The sequence below is a fragment of the Chrysemys picta genome, chromosome 11 (genome assembly GCF_011386835.1).
Source record: "Chrysemys picta bellii isolate R12L10 chromosome 11, ASM1138683v2, whole genome shotgun sequence".
NCBI lineage: Eukaryota > Metazoa > Chordata > Testudines > Emydidae > Chrysemys > Chrysemys picta.
This window is the reverse complement of record NC_088801.1, coordinates 10,578,423-10,597,630: the sequence shown is the minus strand read 5'-3', so window position 1 is coordinate 10,597,630 and position 19,208 is coordinate 10,578,423. Positions and strand designations below refer to the sequence as shown.

The following is a 19,208-nucleotide window of genomic DNA, read 5'->3' as shown; positions in this document are numbered from 1 at the left end:
GTCCAGAATAGTACTCAAAGTGAAGGCCCTACTTGAATTGCGGGATGATTGTCAAAAAATTGTTACTGACTTGCGGACAAGCCATGGAGAATCGTATCAAAGTAGTAATGGATCTTATGGTTTGTGGTAATAAGGTCCATTATTCTTTCTGTGATTTTCCGCTGTCGGCACCCCAGGGCTGAGAGCAGCAACCCTGGGCTAAGAGCAGGGGCTTCCACTGTCGGCCACCGGTTCGGACGGGGCTCCCACTGTCAACATTGCAGGGGAAGCCTAATATTGTGGGATCCACAATTTCCGCAGTGTTGCGAATTAAGTAGGGCCTTACTCGTAGTCCATGGACTCTCCCCACTCCACTCCTCTTCACCCTGTAGAAACAATTTCAGCCATCACTTCACCACTGAACAGTAACAATACTTAGCCACTTCCTGTGAAACACTTTATGCCCTAGGGGTGAAATCACTATAACTGCTAAGTATCATTATGAGCAGTATCATTTATTATATTTCTTATATTTTAAAATATCAAAGGCGAAGCTAAATGGTGTTGCCATTTTGGTTGGATGTATTCCTGGAGGTTTCATCCTACAACAATAATCTTTAATTAAAGATCAATCTTTTATTCCTGGAGACTCCAGGACAGTCCTGGAGGCTTGGCAACCCTAAAGCTAAAGCTGCCATTTTTAGACAGGAGAGATGTGAACATAATGGTCTGAGCACAATGAGAGTGACAAAATTTGAGCCACGTGGCCCATAAAAATTAAAAATTTGAACTCTGCAAAGATGGCTTTTACTCCTATTTTGGAACATCCCAGTGACTTTTCACTAACGGTTGTGCCCTTTTGTGCACCCTGCACAGCTTTTCTTTTTTACTTTTTGCAGTGATTCATTGCACACTGTTTTGAGTGCATGGTTCTTATATCGGTTTATCTATGCCTCCCTCCTTCTTTCTCTGTGTGTATAAATATACCGGTATATGTTGCACTGAATCACATTTAAAGGAAAGGAACATGGATATGAGAAAAAGGGGAAGAATGTCTAGTAGCCAGAATATGGGTTTGTGAGCCCGGACTTATGGGTTCCATTCTCAGCTTTGCCATTGACTGGCTGCGTGACCTCGGGTCAAGTAACTTCTCTGTGCTTCAGTTCTCCAGTCTGTAAAAGGGGTTGATCTACACCTCTCACAAGGGTGTGCTGAGACTCACTGTTAGTAAAGCACTTTGAAATCTACGCAAACTCAAAGACTAATTATTGCATTAAAAATGTTTGGGTTGTAGCAGCTATTTGTTTCCAAGAAATCTAGGTAGTTCAGCCTCCTCGTAGGTGAAGTGGGCCTTGTCAGGAAATAGATAAATAATAGATTATGAACGTGGCTATATTCTATATGTGTAAGAACAAAGAAACATGAAAAAGAATTGTTTCCTTTAGAGCAGTCTAAGATACAGGGTTCCCTCTGGCTGAATAACAGATATGTTTGATTCAGCATCTATGGAGTATATATAACATATTTAACCTCGTTGTTGGTTTAAGTTGTCCTTTGTCGGGCATGGACATTGCACCAGGAAATCTCTATTCCTAGTGGCACAGAAAGTGCTCGTTAGGTTGGGCTGGGCTGCCTAAGAGGTCGAGACTCAATTGGTCCCCCGAGGTTCATCAGAGAAAGAGAAATAAAAGCCAGTGTGTCTCTCTCTTTTATTTCTTCTGATCCTCAGTAAAAGGTTCATGGTCCTGCTGGACCCCTTGGTCTCAGTGTTCAGCAACTTGCGGGGGAGGACACTACCAGCGTACCCGCACCTGTACCAACCCAGCGCCGTCCAGCGGAGAGGATATCTGCATTGGCCTGCACACCGAGGAGGCGCTCTGCAACACACACGCCTGCAAAGGTAGCAGATTATTTAGGAATAGACACCCTATTCTTAAAATGAAATGCATCACCTTCCTCTTAACTTGTTCACTAGAGCATGGCCTGGTATTCTAGAGCCAGCCAGCCAAAATCTTGTTGATAGCTGATCCATTTAAAATAATTGAAAAAGCAGATCAGTTTTGAGGAGAGACATTTGCAAGAGAAGTCTCCGAAGTCGCAGCCTGTGCAGGTGACAAGGGATTTTCCTTCCCTGTGTTGTGCTACACAGAATGGGTGAGGAGCTCACATCACAACTTGACGGGTAGATGGGAAAAGGGTGCAGAGGTGGTTTGAAGCCACTTTTATGCTCCCCTGACCCTGAGTTGGCTGCATGCTGGGCTGGTGGCTAGTAGGACATTAGAGCAGCCCTCAGGCTGCAGTAAGTTATGCTGACTGCCAGCAGCCCCCCACGAGGGCATTATGGCAGCTAGAACAAAACTCCAGCCAGCTTCTGTGCCACTACAGGAAGAGGGCTGATCCAGGAGCCTTTATGCCCACTCTGAGCCCCAGGAGGGTCCCCCTAGTCTGGGTTTTCCTTCTGGGGCTGGCTAAGTCAGCCGTCAGGCTGCTTTGCACTCACTGGAGTAGCGTGACGCTTAGGTTGCACAGTGGTAATGTTGATTATATTGAGGGAATTAAATCCAGCCCCCTGAAGGCTCCCTGTTGTGCGCCATACTAGAGATGGGCCTGCACTGGAATCAGGATTCAGACGCCCCCAAACACTGGGGAAGTTGGGATCGTATGGGTGTCGTCCTTCCCCCTGCCCTCCACCGTGGCAGCCTTGTGTGTGCGTTATTCCTGATTTCAGACTGGTTGGGTTTAAGGTGGGTGGTCGGACTGGTCAGAGTGGAGCCTGTGCAACGAAGACGGGATCCAGTATCGCAGCCGTTACTGCGAGATGCACAATCCAGAATCATCCCAGTGCGTCGGAAACAGCACGCAGTACCAAGACTGCCTGTACAACGAGATTCCCGGTAGGTGCAGCATAGCCCCCCAGGGCAAGGAAAGCAGGTTTCTCTTAGGAGGAATGACTGTCAGTCAACATAGGCTGCAATGTCTAGAGCTGCCTAAGGCGTTTGGATGCCACTAGAAATCATGGCAATGGCGTATCACACGCCTGCAGACCTCTTCGAAAAACCCCTCCGTAACATACAGCACCTTGTGCATGAAATGGATGTGGCAGCTCAGCTCTCCCATAAGGCAATGCTGTTTATAGTTACAGTAAATTAAGCTGCTTAATTTGAATTGGAGCCATTAAACCCTGCAGGGTGCAGTTCATGAGGCGTTAATTAAATGAACCCTAGCGTTTTGTGAATGTTGGCGACTGGAATTTTGTTCATTCAGACACCTCAGGGGAAACATCCCACAGGGGCAAGGCGTCTGGGCTTGTAGGGCTGATGTGGGGAGGGGAGAGGGCATTGATGGCTCTTCGGGTGTAGTTTTGCTGACAGGTTGAGGTTCATGAACACCTGGAACCTGAGACTTTGTGTCAGTTGAATTTGAGTCCCCTGTGCAAATATTTAGCAATTTTAGACTGAAGAACCCCTTCTAAGTGTTCTTTTCTGTGCTGCACCTTTGTGCCGTTGGGGTTTATACAGAGTCTTTGTAAAATTTTGCTCCATGTTGTCAGCCAATCTCTCCACTTAGGACCGCAGCTTGCTGTGGAATGCACAATCAACTTCTGCAGGGAGCAAAGGGGGTATTTGCAACTGTTGGCAAAATGACAACTTTCCCCAATGCTTTCTCTTTGTTTAGTGATCCTGCCGGCCTCGAGCATTGATGAGAGCACGAACTGTGGAGGTAGAGTACAACTATATATCTTATTTGTATCTTAATGTGGCTTTTCCTTTCTGGGCAGCATCAACCAAACCATTAATCTACCCAAATCGCATCCTGCTGATAGCCTTAATTCCCATGGAATCTTGTTGTCTGAGTCAGATTGAAAGAATGTATTGCTCTGTCCAGCTGCCAGTTCCAAGACTCTTACTTATTTCTGAATTTGGGGTGGGTCCTCAGCATTGTTAATTAGCAGGGAGCACATGCCTGTCTTGTTGTGCCCACTTTGTAAATGGTCCAAGAGAAATGAAGAGAGATTCCTCTGACACTCCAGCTGTCTGGAGGGAGGTATCCTTCAGACACCTATGAACATTTCAATGAGTAGAACATCCCAGACTGTACTTCCGCAGTATAATGAGGTTTGAGAGACAAGATGGGTTAGATCAGAGTGGACAGTCATCCTCCCAAGCATTCCCTTCCATTCATGTTCTTGTTTATCTACCAAGCAGCTGCGTCTTCATTATGTGTAGAACTTGGAAGATCCAATCAATAACTTCACCTCTCCACGGTCCTATAAGTTCTAGATTGATAAGGTCTTCTGAAGACTTTCAAGATTTCTGTGACTTGCCCTTACTGCTCCCTACAATGCCGCTGGGGACATGGATTATTGATTTTTTTGTACGTTTTAAAACGGTACCAGAGAAGCTTCACACAGGGGTTCTGGTAGATTTCCACTGGTGGTGAACACAAAGCTCTTGTGAAATACAAATCACCAGCAAGTCCTCATGATGAAGCACAACTTCTGGTCCTTGCAGAGCAACTCTCCCTTCCAAGGGATAACAAAAAATACAAATAAAACATCAGTATTTTGATATGTAGCTTCTTGGTGTGTGGCTGCAGGGCAGTCAGTGGAATTATGACTTCAGTACCAATTATATAAAGAGTGTATTTCTGCATCACTTATTTCTGCCCAAATAATGTAGGGTATCTGCTCCTATTCTGGGGCTCCTGATTATCCTTGCACTCCAGAATTATGCATTGCTATTGACAATTTGAACTGTCTTTTTTTCATTGCTATTTTATTTGCAGTTACAATTTATATTTGATACTGTCAAATATTATTTATTACTTAGCATCTTACAATATCTGGCAAGGAAGCTAATCAATATAACTCCTTGTGCTGCATCTTGAAGAGAAAACCAATATTTAAAAAGTGATGAACCGGGAAGGCACCTTTGGGAACTGATGTGCTGCCTATGAAAAAAACCCCAAATCTCTTGCCTCCAAGGTGCTATGAAAACACGCACAAAATCTGATGGCTCTTTCAAGGGCTGGAGCTGTTTGTAAAAGAGCTTCAGGTTTCAGAAAGGATTTCCTACTGTACTGAATGAATGAATGAATGAAAATCACAGAAGAGACATGCTTCCTCGTGGAACCATCACCAGATTTGTTACAATATGGGCAAACTGGACAAGAGCAAGTCGTGTGACATCACTGAACTCATCTAATTCTTTCTACGTTTTTGCTATTGTAATGCTGATATGAGATGCGAGGGTGTTTAAAGTAGAAGTGGATTTTTAGGAGGGAACTGCCCTGATGGAAAAGTCCTGTAAAATTTAATAGGAAATTATAGTCTTTCTGTAGACTTTTTGGACCATCCTATAAAATATAATAGAAAATTATATGCCTGCTATGGAATTTTATACAATGTTTAAAAAGTAAATCATAGATTCTTCTACGAGTGTTTGCTCGTGTCGATTCCATTTTTGGTGTGTGCGTGCCCGCATGCACAGTCAACGGAGATTTTTGCCTTACTGGTATCCGTAGGGTCAGTTGTGGCGCCCAAGAAGGGGAAGGGGACCCTGGGCAAAGGGTCTAATTCATGCCCCGGGCCAGCCCTGGAGCTACAGGGGAATACTGCTATGGTCAGACCCCCCTACCAGCCAGGGATGTGACTCCGACTCCTGGGAGCAGTAGGGGATCCTGGCCCCTATGGGGACCTTTGTCGCCCGAGATGGCCCAGGCAGCCAAATAGCTGGTGGGCCTGCCGGCACCACAGATTTCGCACCGGACATGGCTAAGGCCCTGCAATCTAAGGGCAAGCAAGGGCATGGGACCTCCCCAAAGGGCAGGGGAGCGCCATCGGTCCCCGGATCTCAGGCGTTTGTCTCCGTCCCCACGGCTTAGGACCCCGGTCCCACAACCTCGGTCACCGGCTAGACGGCCCAGGTCCTGGCACCGCGCTCTCCTTCCACGAGGCATGAATGCCGGAATTGAGGCACCACGTTTCCAGTACCGGCCAGTCTTCCGCCTAAGATCGCCTTGGCGCTGGCGCCTATCGCTTAGGCGGTCTCCTATGCATCGGTCCCCGCCAGTGCGGAATTGCTCACCATTGCGGCACCAATCTTCGCTGTCCCGGTACCGCTCGAGGGACAGGTGGCAACCCCCGCCCGCTAGACACCGGTCTCTGACAAGGGTTAGTTGGCAGATGCAGGCCTCCACAGCCCCACTGTGATCATCGGAAGGGGGCTGGTCCGAGTCGGAGCTAGGGTTCAGCCCATCGCCAAAGGGGTCCAAATATCTGTCGGCCTGCGAGACCAGCACGGCAGGGTGGCAGCAGGGCCAGCGGCCTGCCCAGTGGCCGTGTTGGAACCCTTGGGGAGTACCGATGATGCCGGTTCCATGCTTCCACCACTCCTCCCTGGCTGCCTCGGAAAACCTCCCGGCACCGCCAGCACTGGATTCGGAACAGGGTGTGGAGTCCATCGTGGGGACAGCACAACGGGCCACCACCCAAGGAGCCATCCCCAGAAAGGGAAAGGGAACCTGCCCCTTCCCCTGCGATGCCCTCGTCATCTTCGTCGCCAGACGAAAGGGTGGCGGGGCTCTCCCAGACTGGCAGTCCCCCTGGCGACTTTAAGGAGCACCAGGCTCTCTTTAAAAGCGTGGTTAACAACTTAAGCCTCGAAATCAAGGAGTTGGCGGAGCAGTCAGATGACCTGTTCAACATCATGTTGTCTCCTACCCCAGCCCACATCAAGCTGCCTGTCCATCCCTGGGTTCTAAACACGGTGGCAGACCCCATCTTCGATTCCACCCGTGTCCAGAAGGGCAGAAGAGAAGTATTATGTCCCCACAGAGGTGTTTGAATATCTTCACACCCACCCACTATCGGGGTCGCTAGTTGTGTCCACAGTTAACAAGAGGGACAGGCATGGATAGGTGAGTAGCTCACCGAAAAATAAAGATGCCAAACAACTGGACCTCTTTGGCAGAAAGGTTTATTCTACAGCCACTCTACCATTTTGGGTGTCCAGCCACCAAGCTCATCTTGGATTACCTTCTGCATCTTAATCTCCGGGGTTTGTCCCTTTCATCTGTTAAGGTCCACTTGGCCGCTATTTCGGCCTTCCATCCTCTGCTCAAGGGCAGGTCAGTTTTCGCCCAGGACATGATGGTCAGGTTCCTCAAGGGCCTAGAGCACCTCCACTCTCACGTCAGGAACCCTGTGCCTCTGTGGGACCAGAATCTTGTGCTGTCGCAGCTCACAGGGCCCCCCTTAGAGCCTCTGGCTTCCTGCTGTCCCCTTCTCCTTTCCTGGAAGGTTTAATTCCTGGTTGCAATAACATCCACCCGCTGGGTCTCTGAGATTAGGGCGCTCACTTCTGAGCTGCCCGACAGTGTTTTACAAGGATGAGGTCCAGCTGCGGCTGCACGCTGCTTTCCTGCTCAAGGTGGTCTCACAGTTCCATAGGAGTCAGGACATATTCTTACCTATCTTCTTCCCTAAACCTCTTAAGTTGGAGGAGAGGCGCAGGTTGCATTCTCTGGATGTCAGAAGGGCGTTAGCCTTCTATATGTCTGGATGTCTGTCCACACACGTACATCGCATTATGTGCTTACCCAGCAGGCCCGAGATGATGCTGGCTTTGGTAGAGCAGTATTGCAAGCTGCACGTCTGTGAACTCCGAGCCCACCTCCATGGATACGCCTTGTGAGTCGACATGAGCAAGCACTCGAAGAAGAAAAACGGTTACCTACCTTTCATAACTGTTGTTCTTCGAGATGTGTTGCTCATGTCCATTCTATGACCCGCCCTCCTACTCCTTTGTTGGAGTTGCAGGCAAGAAGGAACTGAGAGGGTGTAGGGCTGGCGGCGCCTAATATACCGATCCATGAGCGCCTAATATACCGATCCCACTCCAGGGGGCACCACAGCTGGCCGTACATTTACCGATAAGGCAAAAATCTCTGACAACTATGCACGTGGGCATATGCACACTTAGAATGGAATGGACGCGAGCAACGCATCTCGAAGAACAACAGTTACGAAAGGTAGGTAATCATTTTTTATGGGTCTACTCAATTCTGTACATTCCTTCATGTAATTACTATAAAACCCTATTAAGTCTCTATAGAACCCTATCAAACTCCCAGTTAAACTCTATTTCTATAGGATTTTTTTTTTAAATAAAGATTAGAGCAAAATAGTAAAATTAGTGGGTGAAATTCTCTATTTGAAAAGCATGTCCATCAAAAAGTAAAATGTCACCAACCTCTGACAGGCAGAAATAGGCACATCTGTATCTTGAGCAGACCAAGAATAAGCATCATTTTAGCGTTCTCTGCCTGACAGTCACTTATGCCACACACAGTAAAGTTGAGACCGCAGCCTCTGCAGATGAATACTTTGGCTTTCCTGGGCTATTTGTCAAACCCATGCAGGTTCTCTTTTGGGTTATTTGGAGCATGCAATACACTCACAGATGGCCCATCCAATACATACGTCAAATCTGGTGACAGCAAGCATGATTAATATAATCATTACGGGAATCCCATGAAGGAGGCAAGGTAGATAGCTTGGATAAGAACAGTGGGAAAATGGAGAAAGACATCGCATGAGGGAAAGAACCTCATGGAACGGTGTTCATTTGAACCTTCTTAGGCAGCAGTGTCCGAAGACTAAGGCTGATCTTTTCAAGGTCTGGAGGGTCCCGGTTTCCAGTCCTTTACATTCGAAGAGCGCCTGCCACCTCCAGTCCAGTAGTGACTTAAGTCGCCGTAGATGTAAAATTTCAAGAGAACCCCGCCATTCTCTACGCAAAAAAGGGCAATTTGCTGCAAACCATAAGGCTCGGCTAATTCATATTTGTTTTTCAAACAAAAGTGTTCTCCCACAGGGTGTTTTTCAGCCCAAGTCACGCTGTGGGGCAGGGCAGCAGATCCTCTTGGTCACCACCATATAAGTGGCATCCGGCAGGCACCGCGGGAAGGTTAAGGATCTATTGTTGCTGCCCCGGTAACTAGATCTGTTTAGGAGGATCAGCGGTGAACCATGTCTTTTCCCCCTAAAAGGTTCAGATTAGTGAGAGAATCAGCAAACCTCAAGAGGAGAGGTGCAACCTCCTTATCCAGCTGGAGCGCCGGCCGCTTGGGAGGAGTCAACCCCCGCCTCCTCAACGAAGCTGCTTCTTCATGCCTCAAGAGCCCGATCCCCCCAAGTAGAACACTTGAAGAGAGTCAGTCATAGAGTCATAGTTACTCCCATAGATTCTGGTAGCTAGTCTCTGAACATAAGTGGTTGCACTCAGCGGTGAGCATGTTGATGTTCAGTAGTGCAGTGCATCCGAAGAAGTGAGGTTTTTACTCACGAAAGCTTATGCCCAAATAAATCTGTTAGTCTTTAAGGTGCCACCAGACTCTTTGTTGTTTTTGTAGATACAGACTAACACGGCTACCCCCTGATACTTGACAGTAGTGCAGTGGTTCCTCTCAACTTTTGTGGCCCACGTCGTCCTTCCTGGAAAGATTGTGTAGCAGACCAATGTCAGTAGAAATGTACATTTGGGCTAACGCTGCTGATTCTCCTCAAATCGCTCCACTCTTTCGACTGGAAAGCAGCAGCCTCAGATTGAAGATGGACACTAAACAGATCACATCTGGGTGCTGCGCAAGACTCTTCCAGTCCCCGCTCCTACATCTGCTAGTGCTGGTTGTGCCATGGACTCCAGTCAGGGCTGTTCCTCTTGTGTAAGGTGGAGAGCTGTTGGCCGTTTGGTTATACCCTGACCATGTAAAGGTTCTCTGGGGTGAATCTGGAATGAAGAACATGAAGGATGACTCTCTCCTAGCGTTTATTTGACTTCCTCCATTTACCTCTCCCAGCACCTGTGGTTTCTCCTGCCTGTAGATATGCATCTTCTTCCAGGAGATAACATGCTGTGTTGGAAGTGTTTGAAACCTGAGGTTAAGAGCTCTGCTCTTCGACATCTTTGTACTATAGCTGCCTCGCCAGGGCCTGCCTGGAATTCTGTCTGGGCAGCTCATGGAGAAGTTTGATCAAAGAATATTTCAGGCAGTTTCCTTGGTATTTTCTTTTCTCCCCACTGCCCATTTTGTTTCCGTCTCATTTCCCCCCCTTTCACTGGCCCCTCCTGTGCACCTACCAGCACACTCTTTACTGTTGCTAATACACCTCATAGATAGTGGGGGGAGACTAATTGCCAAATCAACAAACAAGATGGCTGAGCACACTTGGGATACGTGGACACTGCAAAAAAGTCCTGGAGCTGTGAGTCTCGGCCTGAATCAACTGACTCAGGCCCGTGGGGCTCAAGCTTCCGGGCTAAAAAATAGCAGTGTAGACGTTCCCGGTGGGGTGGGTGGTGGGTCTCAGAGCCTGGACCCCAGCCCAAGCAGGAACGTCTACACGACTATTCTTTAGCCCCATAGTGGGAGCCCCACGTGGCTGAGTCAGTTGGCCCAGGCTCTGAGACTTGCTGCCATGGGTTTTTGTTTTTTTGTTTGTGTTTTTTTGCATTGTCGACGTATCTGTGGGGATTACATAAAGGAGGAATGTGTCATGCTGCTTCCACCCATACGCCTCCCCCACTGGATATTTTTGGGTCGCCAACAAAGAGGGCTTTTATTTTCCATTGGATAAAACACTGAGTTTTTGTAGCCCCCTATTTCCATGACATGCTCGTGCTTCGGAATCCACGAACGTGTATTGTCTGTATGCCTCGTTTCTTTTGCTGTCAGCTTAACAGAATGTTTAGTTTCAGTATCAATAGAGGGAGAGAGAATGGGGAGACAGGGAAAGAGCTTTGAGAAAACAATGTATGGACCCATTCAATTCAGCAACTTATCCCCATGGAATCCGAGATGATGTAGCTCTGATTTGTATCTGTGCTCTTGTCCAGAGAGGAAGAAGGCTGCTCTTTGAAAGGAGCGTCACTTGTTGTTTTGCTTGCAGGGTTTAGTCTCATCCATCTGATTGCCACCGGGGTCTCCTGCTTCTTTGGTTCCAGTCTCTTAACGTTTGTGATCTATGTGTACTGTCAGCGCTGTCAGCGGCAGTCCCAGGAATCGACTATTATCCACCCAACCACTCCCAACCATCTCCATTACAAAGGCAACACAACCCCCAAGAATGAAAAGTACACGCCCATGGAATTCAAGGTAGGATACTTTACCAGAAACACCACTGGCAAATTGATAACAGCTGCCTACGTATATATTTATGCTATGGTTTTAATTATAAATGTGTGTGCGTGTGATACATAGATAAAATGTATATATGTACATAAAAGAATCAGAAAGAGGATAACCCGACAGCATTGTTAGGGCTTGATAAAAAGAAGCAGAAGGAATGGAGAGAAAAATGGAAATCTTAAAGTACAAATAGCTAGTGGTGATATTTAGATAAACAGGATGAGATTCTTTAAATACACTGAGGGAATGAAAAATAGGAGAGACTCGGTGAAGCCGTTCCTGGGGCAACAGAATAAGGACCGAATTCTGCCACCCTTATTTATGTTGGGTAACTCCTTACTCTGCGAGTAGCTCCTTTGAAATCAATGAGGCTACTCAGTGTGTGAAGTGTTGGAATCTGATCTTAAGGAGGTAGGAAGAACATGCTCCCTTGGCATCTGTATTTCGTAAGGAGAGCATTAGCAATACATGCATGGAGGAGTTGCAGGAGACAATGTGTTGGAGAAGACTGAGAATACTGAAACAACGGTAAACATGTATTTGTGTAAAATTGGGGTAGTAAAGGATGATGTCTACCGGTAATAGATGAGATTAGGGATCAGGCAGGTGAATGGTGACTGCTGAGGTGGCAGGAAGGGACTTTGAGTGGAGCAGACTGTCTTGGGGCAGAGGAACACAGTGGGGAGGATGATCTGGAAGTTATAACAACAAACAACTGCTCCTCCCCAGCAGTTACGTATCACTGACACTTTGCGTATGTTGTCTGTCTGTCTTTCCTGTTTAGGCCATGATCCTGCAATAAGCTCCATGCAGGCAGACCCCTGTACCCATAGACTTTGAACGGTGCTCATTGCAGGATCGGGGCCATAGATTGTAAGCTCTTCATGGCAGGGACCGTTTCTACCTAAACGTTTTCACAGCGCCCCGCACGAGAGGACATCAATCCTGATTGAGGCCTTTGGGTGTTAGCACGACACAAATAATAATAACAACAATGATGATAATGTGGCTATACCAGATAATTGGAAGAGAGTGGCTATTGTTCTGGTACTTCAAAGAAATATTATAAGAGTCTGAAAATTACAGACTCATCTGGTAACTGCGGTCTTGATTGAGGTGGTGAGTACTTCCTGATGGGTGTTACGGGCCTCTCCTCTGCTGTTTAGCACCTTGCAGGATTGTGAAGTTTGTAAATGCAATCTCAAAAATACGTTTCCTGGTGGCTTACGGATACAGTTGCATGCAGTTTAATAAGGGTGCAGCATAATAATGAGAGTCAGCATGCATTTGTGGACGGTAAATCATGTCACGCAAATTGGATTCCTTTTTTTTAAATTAAATAAATATTGATTTAGGTAGAAGGGAAGCAGCAGACAATATCTGGATTTTGAGAAAGCTCTTGACAAAGTTTCACAGGATGGATTATCCTATAAACTCTCAGAATACTGGGTAAATAATAAATTATGAAGATGGGTAAAGGATTGAGGCCAGATCCTGAAAGCTCCGAAACCACAGGAGTAAACCTTTCAGTTATATGACTAGTCCTGGTAGGCCTGCAGCAGTGAGTAAGGCCTGCTCGTGTGAGTAGAGTTTTGCAAGACTGTTCTCTTGTTTCATGAGCAGCATGCAGAGGGCTGGAGTGAAAGGGGGATATTCTTTTTGTAAGTGGCCAAGGAACGGATACTTGCAGGGCACTATATTAATATTTTGATAATGATGCAAACGTTGCTGTGAAGTAGTGGGAGTGGCTAAGATTCAGATGGATACAGCTGATTACAGACTAATATTGATTGACTGGGCAAATGACTTATGGAATGGAATGTGTCTGTATAAAGTTGATAATATTCAAGTGAAGCACAGTTTAAAATGGCAATGGTTTAGTTAATACAGTATCAGAAAAGGACCTGGGGTTTTTGACAGGCCGAATATCTGAATATTTGCTCTTGTGTGCAGCTACAGTAAAAGCTGATAGGATGTTGGATTCTCTGAAGGGAGGGCGGGGTGTATATATATTAGGTAGGAATTCTTAGCATTAGTTAGATCACATTCTGGGTGTCCAGTTTAGATTACTTGATTTGAAGGAAGGTTTAGCTAATTGGAGACAGTGCAAGGTAGGGCAGTGAAGGTGGTTAACGGAAAGGAGGGACTCGCATATAAGAAGTGATGGACAAGATGGGGGTTATTTAGAGACCATTAAGAAGTGACACAACTGAAGTATGTAAATCGAAGATCATTGGACAGCCAAGAACTAAGAGTTCAGAGTAAAAGGGACTTGTATATTAAGTAGAATTTAAAGAGATCTTATTTTACAGAGGCAGTGGGGAATGAGTGGCATGGACGTCCAGGTTGGTGAAGGCAGTTGATTTAAATGAAATCCCTTCTCACTCCCTCTGTAAAATCATGTCCCCTTAAAATCTGCTTGCATAGAGTTCCTCTTACCTTAAACCCCTACTTTAGTCTGTCCAACAACCTTAGACTTACACTTCAGTTGAGTCACTTCTCATTGTTCTCTAAATAATGTAGTGTTAGTGCAGTTGAAGAGAGGTTGCATGTGTGTGTGGAACATAAGGCACAGGGGTATTATTAGTTTTGTATTTGGGAGTAGCTGACATACTTCAGCAGGCATTTTGAGGGATTTTTTCACTGCTTATGTTTTGTGCCTGCCTAAACTGATCTGTAGTAGGTGTTTGTTTTGATGGGAGAGATTCTGTCCTGCTCTGGTTTTTAAAAAGGGGAAACTTAAAAATGTTCTTAATGGTTTTTTAAGTTTAAAAATATGTTAGATAGAATTCTCATCAGTTAAAGAAGGGTCCATGGTTTTAGTGTTATCCTACTGAGCTCTATACAGTAACATGGACCTTATTGTCGTTCTAAATTCACGGGGGCTAAAATTCACCTTCTTAAAAATGGGAAGTGCTCTGGAATTTTGGCTTGGGCCTGTCTGTATTCTAAATGTTTAAATTCCAATTGATTTTCTGGGTCAGAATAATGCACACGGACACAGTATGTATGTATGTGCGTATGTATAGGTTAATAAAACCTGAGCTTAAGGAAATATATGGTCAGTCGGCTACTTTGCAGTAAAAGAAACCGATAACGCACATTGACTGGATGGTAACACAAGGCTGAGCTAATGCACAGCTCTATTATTTTCTCTATTCTTTTGATACTACTAAGACTTCTGCAACCTTCTTTATTTCGTATTCATCTTGAAATATCTCTGTTGCCCAATCAGCAGGGGAACACAACCGAAAGTTTGAGAGCATTACACTCAAATGTACAGTGCTGAATGCGGAATTGTAAATCGAGGTGAATTTTACATTAAGGTAGATTTAATGAAGGCAATCTTACCAGCCTTGTTGGGACACTCAAGTACAGCAACATATTAATGCAGATCAGATGTAAATACCATAGATGACAGTGACCTATTGATTATTTAGTTGATAACTTGCCAGGATAGGGTTTTGTACAAGAATGTTTTATTTTCCTGGCTTCTTTTGAATTTCTATCTTGCTTTGTCAGACTTGGTGGATTCTATTATTAGATATTTTTGCTGTGACATTTTAAAAGATTTCATACATATGCTTTCATCAGGAATACGTAGATTTTCAGTTCTTATTCATAAATTGTAGGGAGAGACTTTTGGGGTCATCTAGTAAGTAGTTCACGTTTCATTCATTAGTTAAATTCATACAGGGCTTTGACAATATCAAGCACTATGCAGTACAAGGGCACGATAAAATAAGAATTAGCAGCTCTTTGAACTGGGCATCATGGCAGAATGGGTTACAGAACCTCCCAGGACATCCCCAGTACTGTCAGGCTGATTAGTTAATAACTGATGATAATAGGGAAGAGCAAAACTGGCATTCTTAGCAGGTTTTGTTCCTTCTGGGAATTGCCCAGCAGCCCACGCTTTCCAAGTGGCTAGTTAGCTCTGCACTTGATATAAGGGGGGAGGAATCTTGGATTGAAAAGCAAGGAGGACCCAGGGTCAGGGCTGAGCTGTTCTGAGATAGGAGCCTTAGAGCAGCCATGCCTGGAGACAAGGCTCAAACTGAACTTTCTCTTATTGTTAAATTCTTTGTTAATAAAGCGGGCTAAGTGTTGACTCTACAAAGCGTATGGACTGAGTTTTAGAATAGTCTGGGAAAGGCACCTGGACATAGGGCCAAAACCAAATCCCATTGAAGTCCGTGGAAAGGCTTCCATTAACTTCAGTGGACTTTGGATCAGGGTCATATCAATTAAGGAGAATTGCCTGTTTTCAAGGTTGGGTGTGATGACAACTATATAGAGTTTCTTCCCAGCTGTGCTTGTATTGACGTATCTTTTTTTAATGTAGCTTGTAGCTTTATTTTGAAGACCTATCCATATATTTTATAAAATCAAACTTCTCTCTCTGTAGAGATGCCTCAGACAAATGATCAAAGCTTCCAGTTCCTCTACTCCACATCCTGTCTCTGTCACCCCCACTGCCATCCCTTGTAAACCACGGGAAAAGTTGTTGCTTAAGCAAAATTGCCATCTGCTCCAACGAGAGCTTTATATGAGAGGATAGAGTGAAAACTGAGTGAGGATTTCAGGATTGGGCTGTGAAGAAACTTGTAAATGTTTGATATATTTCCTAGTGCCTGGAGTTTATAGGAAGACATCAGGCCACTACAAACTAACTTGGGTAAGTCTGCGAATATCACACCTGCCCAAACAAAGTTATATCTCTGAATGAAAATACAGCTATTAGAAAATATTCATAAATGGAAAAATATATTCATTAATTCCCATGGGAGCTATATAAATCAAACAATCGAAATTAAACGCCTTTCAACAAAGTGAGAATAGTCCCACTGAGAGCCAAAGACCCATGTGGAGCAGGCACCCTCTGCAAGGGATGTCAGACAATTGCAAAATATTTTATAGCAACAAAAGATCAATATGGGGATCGCACGGGAGAGTTTCTGCCTTGCTGAAGAATAAATATTCTGAACGAATTATCAGTCTTAAAGATTGGTGCAGCTTCCAACTGTGTGGTGACAAATAAAGCTTGAAGCAGACTTTGGATATTGGTTTGATTTTAAAAATCTGTTTCTTTCGGGTATAATTGTTTTTACCGCTACTGAAAATTGCATCTTTTTTAAAGCCGAGAAGCAGCTGGGGTTAAAGTTTTAGCTACTTTGGGTCCCCCAGAGGTAAGTTTTGCCTAAGGCATTCTTAATTTATGAGGATATTTGCTTCTCTCACCCTTGGAAAATCTAGGACTCCGTCTCCTATCTCCTAATTTGATGTGTTGCTACTTCAACTACACTTAGCTAACCCACTTATTCCTATGTGGTCACAGCACAGACCGTGATGTCATTGTGATATACTAATTCCTTTTGTTTCAATGACCCTTTCATTATGCATCATTCAAGTCCCAGGAATTGGGCTGTACAGTTCAGACATTAGTCAACAGCTAATGAAACACAACTCAGTCAAGAAAGTTCTCAACAATTTCCCTTTAGCATCTGCCTTTCCTATGTGGCTTTTTCAAGAGAGATTTAGCTGATGCAATCAGATGAAACAACAACAAATAAAAACAACAGTAAATCCGATTGAAACATAAAATCTATTTTAGGTGAATTTCATGCTTAATAAAGACAAATGCCACTTTGCTCAGGGGAAATAAACTGTTTGAATGGCACATTACATATGTTACGAGTATAGTCTTATTTGAAAAAGAATGGTAGGGCCTGGTGGCTGTATTGGCAATGGAGTATTGTGCTCTTCATTGTATGATCCAGCAGTTGCAAATATCACTTCAGGGGAGTCTAGATTTACATAAGTCCTGCTAGGAAAGGAAAGTAAGAGAGCTCCTGTTGGGGGGGAAAAAAGGATTAAGCCATGCAACTCAGATGAAATCTATTAGTGTCTGTCTCCCCCCACCCTTTTATTTAATTGGGTCAAGTCAAACTGAGCAGTCAGGCATGCCTGGATGTGTGGCTATTATGTGATTATTCTGCCCACGGAGTGATCTGCATCTAGCAGAGGGGTCATTACCCCATGACAGCAGCGTCCTGGAGGACGGGGGCTGGGAGGGGGGAAAGCTGCCTTCTAGTTTTCACATATGCCTCTGATCTATAGACGAATTGTTTAAGATCGGTGAAAACTGCCAGTTAGAGCTGGAATGTCTCATCTCTCTGGTTGTCCCTGATAGGGCTCCCCCTTGGAATGTTAAACAGCGCTCACTGCTGCTGTAGTCCAATCTGGTTTCCACTCTAACCGTTTTTAAGGCGGGCGCTTCATTGCTTCGCAGGGCTGTGGCTGCGTGCTGTGTGGCAGGAATCCAAATTAGCACATCGGTAATTGTCAAGAGAGCTTCTGTTCAATTCTCTCGATCCGGTTTTCACTACTTCTTTGATTTTAAGTCATCTTGAGAACCACCTCCCTGTGGATGTAGATGCTTCATTCTTGTCCTGCCACGTATTTAATGATTACTCAACTCTGTCCCCCATCCGGAGGGTGATATGCATGTGAGCAGGATCTTTGCTGTTGTCCCCTACTCTGTGAGCTGAGAACCCCATCGAGTCATTGCAAATGCCAGGCTTGCCATCGTTGGCATGATATTTATTTGTCCCCCACACTGAAAAAAACAGAATTCAAGAAAGAAGAAATGTGGATTCCTGAGGGAATTCAACAATATGGCAGTTAACTGGCTACTGTGTATTTATACCACTGCCCTCTGGGCCAGAACAGGGCTGCTCGGTTATGTCCTAGGCCCTTTACTGCTAACAGCTAATGGTGATTTTCCCTTGGCTCGGGGGCATGGGACTGTGATACTGGAGAAGGAAAATGTGTATTCTTCCCTCCACTGCTTCCATGAAGCCCGGAGTGGCAATGGTATGCGGCATAGAGAAACCTGTGAAGTCCTGAGTGGCCATGGACTAATAATAATAGAGCCAGAATTAGTTAAAGCTTTGTGTAAGAGGGAAGGGAACCAAACCAGCAGAATGCTAAGCAAAGAAATTAAGAGGGGCTTTAGAAATATATGAGGGGAACAATAAATACCAGAGAAAGTATAAGGCCAGTGATACATTTGGAAGGAGACTAAATTAATTAGGAATCTAGAATAGTTGAGCTACTCAATGGCTTCTTTAACTGGAATCATAAAGAGAGCGAGTCTGGTCATTAGGAAATAATGAACTATCAAGTCTAAGAATTAGGGGACAGTTGTTTGGCCCCTTGGAGTAGCTTGAGGAAGGGACCCGGCCAATGTGCCAACTTTGTGTCTTCCTGACACTCAGGCTGCCAGGGAGCCGGGCAGTCCAGAGGAGCAGTCTCAGTGCTGCTCTAAGATGCCTTGGTTGCTCCAGCAGTCACATCCCCTATACAGGGTGGGTTTGGCATTGAGTTAACAAGGCTGGCTCCACCACTCCCTCAGATGCTTGTATACAAGGGGAATCCTCATTAAGACATCTCTAAAGTTGCTTTGCCTGATCGGCCTCACGGGATCCCAGGACCTAGCACTAAGTATGGGAATAAAGGGGAAAACTGACTCTGTATCAAGAGGTCTGGATGGACTGTATCCTGGAGTCTGCGAGAATTAGCTAATGAACAGCCCCAATTACTAGTATTGATTTATGAAATTCATGAAAAGTGAGGCAATACCCCAGTGCTGTGAAATGCAAATATATAGTACCAAGTATTAAATACAGGGGAAGAGAGAGCTCCAGTCCCTACTTAACTAATTGAATAGCTATTGAACCATCAAATCTGGGTCACATCCGTCACAGGAGTAGCCGCATTAATTCCACGTGAGTAAGAGCTAGATTTGGTGCAAAGAGGAGATATCTGGAGGCACATAGGCTCCTATTCCAAAGAGTATTTAAGCACATCCTTAACTTCAATCCATCCCCATTAGGACTTGAATGCTTGGCTGAATTGGAGCCACAGTGGAGAATGAAACCAGGAGCAATGACTGGAATGGGCCATATTGTGCTTTCAGTTATACCCATGCAAATTCATTGAAGCCAGTTTGTGTCATCGTTATATGCAGGGTGACC

General features: G+C 45.1%; 1 protein-coding gene across 8 annotated transcripts in view; it reads left to right on the top strand.

The window, feature by feature from the left end:
- SEMA5B (semaphorin 5B) overlaps positions 1 to 19,208 on the top strand; it is a 345,985-nt gene that overhangs the window by 310,898 nt on the left and 15,879 nt on the right. For all 8 annotated transcript variants that reach the window (XM_005279803.4, XM_005279806.4, XM_065561488.1 and 5 more), the window contains 4 exons: positions 1,709 to 1,879; positions 2,724 to 2,873; positions 3,655 to 3,699; positions 10,931 to 11,136. In XM_005279803.4, coding sequence (XP_005279860.1) covers positions 1,709 to 1,879; positions 2,724 to 2,873; positions 3,655 to 3,699; positions 10,931 to 11,136 — 572 coding nt within the window. The remainder of the gene's footprint in view (positions 1 to 1,708; positions 1,880 to 2,723; positions 2,874 to 3,654; positions 3,700 to 10,930; positions 11,137 to 19,208) is intronic.